The sequence below is a fragment of the Penaeus monodon genome, chromosome 10 (assembly GCF_015228065.2).
Source record: "Penaeus monodon isolate SGIC_2016 chromosome 10, NSTDA_Pmon_1, whole genome shotgun sequence".
In the NCBI taxonomy this organism is placed as follows: domain Eukaryota; kingdom Metazoa; phylum Arthropoda; class Malacostraca; order Decapoda; family Penaeidae; genus Penaeus; species Penaeus monodon.
Genome location: NC_051395.1, coordinates 14,771,049 through 14,773,548, shown reverse-complemented (window position 1 = coordinate 14,773,548; position 2,500 = coordinate 14,771,049). Strand labels below are relative to the sequence as shown.

General features: G+C 31.6%; 1 protein-coding gene across 4 annotated transcripts in view; it reads right to left on the bottom strand.

Annotated features, from left to right (window-relative positions):
- LOC119577876 (peptidyl-glycine alpha-amidating monooxygenase B-like) overlaps positions 1-2,500 on the bottom strand; it is a 101,171-nt gene that overhangs the window by 18,762 nt on the left and 79,909 nt on the right. For 2 of the 4 annotated variants that reach the window (XM_037925499.1, XM_037925502.1), the window contains exons 7-10: positions 2,294-2,444; positions 1,693-1,886; positions 860-932; positions 301-414 (exon numbers count right to left, since the gene is read on the bottom strand). In XM_037925499.1, the coding sequence (XP_037781427.1) occupies positions 301-414; positions 860-932; positions 1,693-1,886; positions 2,294-2,444 (532 nt within the window). The remainder of the gene's footprint in view (positions 1-300; positions 415-859; positions 933-1,692; positions 1,887-2,293; positions 2,445-2,500) is intronic. The other 2 variants (XM_037925503.1, XM_037925501.1) reach the window with 1 other exon arrangement.

Genomic DNA, 2,500 nt, shown 5'->3' with positions numbered 1-2,500 from the left:
ACCAATGAGATTTTTTTGCTCTCAACAGAGTAAATTATTCAAATAAATAATGCATCACACTATTTTCCAAACACAGAGCAAAAGATTGTTTCTGTGTATATATAAATGTGTATATACACTTACAAGTATAAAATTCTAAGAAAAAAATACACAACACCTAATATCAATTTACAGCACAAAATGCAATTCTAAAATTCACAGCATGCTTCAAATGAAATAAGAAATTGATGCAAAATTAAAATCACATCTAAAGCACCTTCTACCAACAAAGCACATATCTAACTATCATGTGCTCCCCACCTCTATACCCTCCACTACCAACATTGGAAATCTGCGGCATCCAGCTCCTGTCTGGCTGTCTTTGTCGTTGTGGATAGACATAGTCTACATCTGCGTACAGTGGGTAGTCATACCCTGCCAATGAAACCAGCTCATTTCACTTCTGCTATGGCAGGTGGGGATGAACACACTTGCAGAAAGCCTAATAATTATCAATTGAGAAGTTAAATGTTGTTCAAATACTTTTTTTTTTTTTTTTTTTTTGCACAATAAGTGATCTATGAAGGAAGAACTGATTAGGTTGTTAACCAATACTGTATGTTTCTGAGCAGTCTATCTAATGCCATAAGAATCTGGGTGGTGAAGAGGTAACACACTAATGCACCATGTCTATTGTCTATATGCACTTACTTTTTACATAAAGAAGTTAAGGAACAAAATTTCCTACTGACAGCTAGTGAAGCTTATATTGTGATAGATCCCCATGTGCAATAAGCTTGCCAGAATATACCACCAAAGTCCCAACCATGAGGTTAAGAAGCAAATCTTTACAGCAAAACAAGTCAAACTCAAACCTTACCAGAGTTTTTGTAGGCTTTCTTTTCATTTTCGATAGGTTTTTGCTTGAGGGAATTATATGTGATTTCTTGTTCCTGTAAACACCCAGGTTAGAACAAATAATTAACTCCTTCACACTTCCTTAAGTTAACTAATATATAATCATAAGGATGTGCAATCATACTTCATAAAGAGTGCCAACAATGCTAAGAAGCACAATATAAAATTTTGCTGAATTTGTTACATTTCATCTCAAGGTTGACTAAAAATCAAGGATAGGATTGACATATTCAAAGACAAAAAGTATTATAATAATGAAAGAAACATTACAGAACTGGTTTTACATTAACATAAAATTTAATTATAATTATCTATATTATAAATATATAATATATGAATATATATATATATTATATATATATATATATATATAATATATATATATATATATATATATATATATATATATATATATATATTTATATATGTATATATGTATATATGTATATGTATATAGTATATATGTATATTATATTATAATATATATATATATATATATATATATATATATATATATTATATATATATATATATATATATATTTAAAAGACTTTGTAATGAACAAAAAGAACTGTATAGCATAAGCAAATGTAGAATGAAGTGTATTTAGAATATGCATTACATGAAAAAAGGATCAATGGAAGATCATTCTGCAGCTTATGATTTCCAATATAATTAAAGAAAAAAAGAAAAGAAAAGAACAGGAACACAGAGAAGTAGGAGGTAGTAAGGAAGAGAAGAAAAAGAAGTAGCAGAAGTAACTTCATAAGAAACAAAAACACAGAAAAAACCTACTTTATGCAGGTTCTCGCCCTGTGCATGCTCTTCAAGCTCAGGGTTTGGTGGCAACGGGACATCACTGTCAGCTGGGAGATTCTGTGTGATGGCTGGGAAAGACTCAGTCCAGCAGCCTCCTGTCTCTGAGCCTTGCTCGCGGTCCGTGTAATACATGAGGTAAAGGTTGCACATCTCATCTCCAGAGGTCTGGCCTGTAAGAAAGATTGATAAAGGAATCTTTATAAGATAATTACAATGACATACAGAAGATATAGGTTTTCTGATTATAAATGTATGCTGTGTTTATAAACATCACCTGTTCCAAGCCAAAAGTAACCATGATTTTAATACCGATCTATACACTTTTCAAAAAGCTGACATTTGCCAGAAAATTAAAATATAAAACAAATAATCACTAATAATTTGCTCCCACCAAAAAATAAATAAATAAATAAAAATAATAAAAAGAAGAAAAAACTAAAACAGGTCATTGGATCTGTCTTCTTTCCACAACCAGTTTGCTTCAAAACTATGGCTTTCAAAACCAGACTATAGAAACAAATAATAATGAACGAATAATATACTGACACAAGTACATAAATGTATATAGAAAAATTACCTATGTATGTGTGAGTTTTACAATTGGTTGAATTCCAGGTGCAACGGGCATGGAGAATCTTGTTTGTGCTGACATGATACACCTCGGACATTGGGTAGAATGCTTGGGGCCAGTGTGGGTTCCCCTTCGCAATCTCTGTGTATTCTTCTGTCTGGAAGAGTACAGACAATCCTTTAGAAACCATGGGTCTGAGAAAGAGAAAGAGAA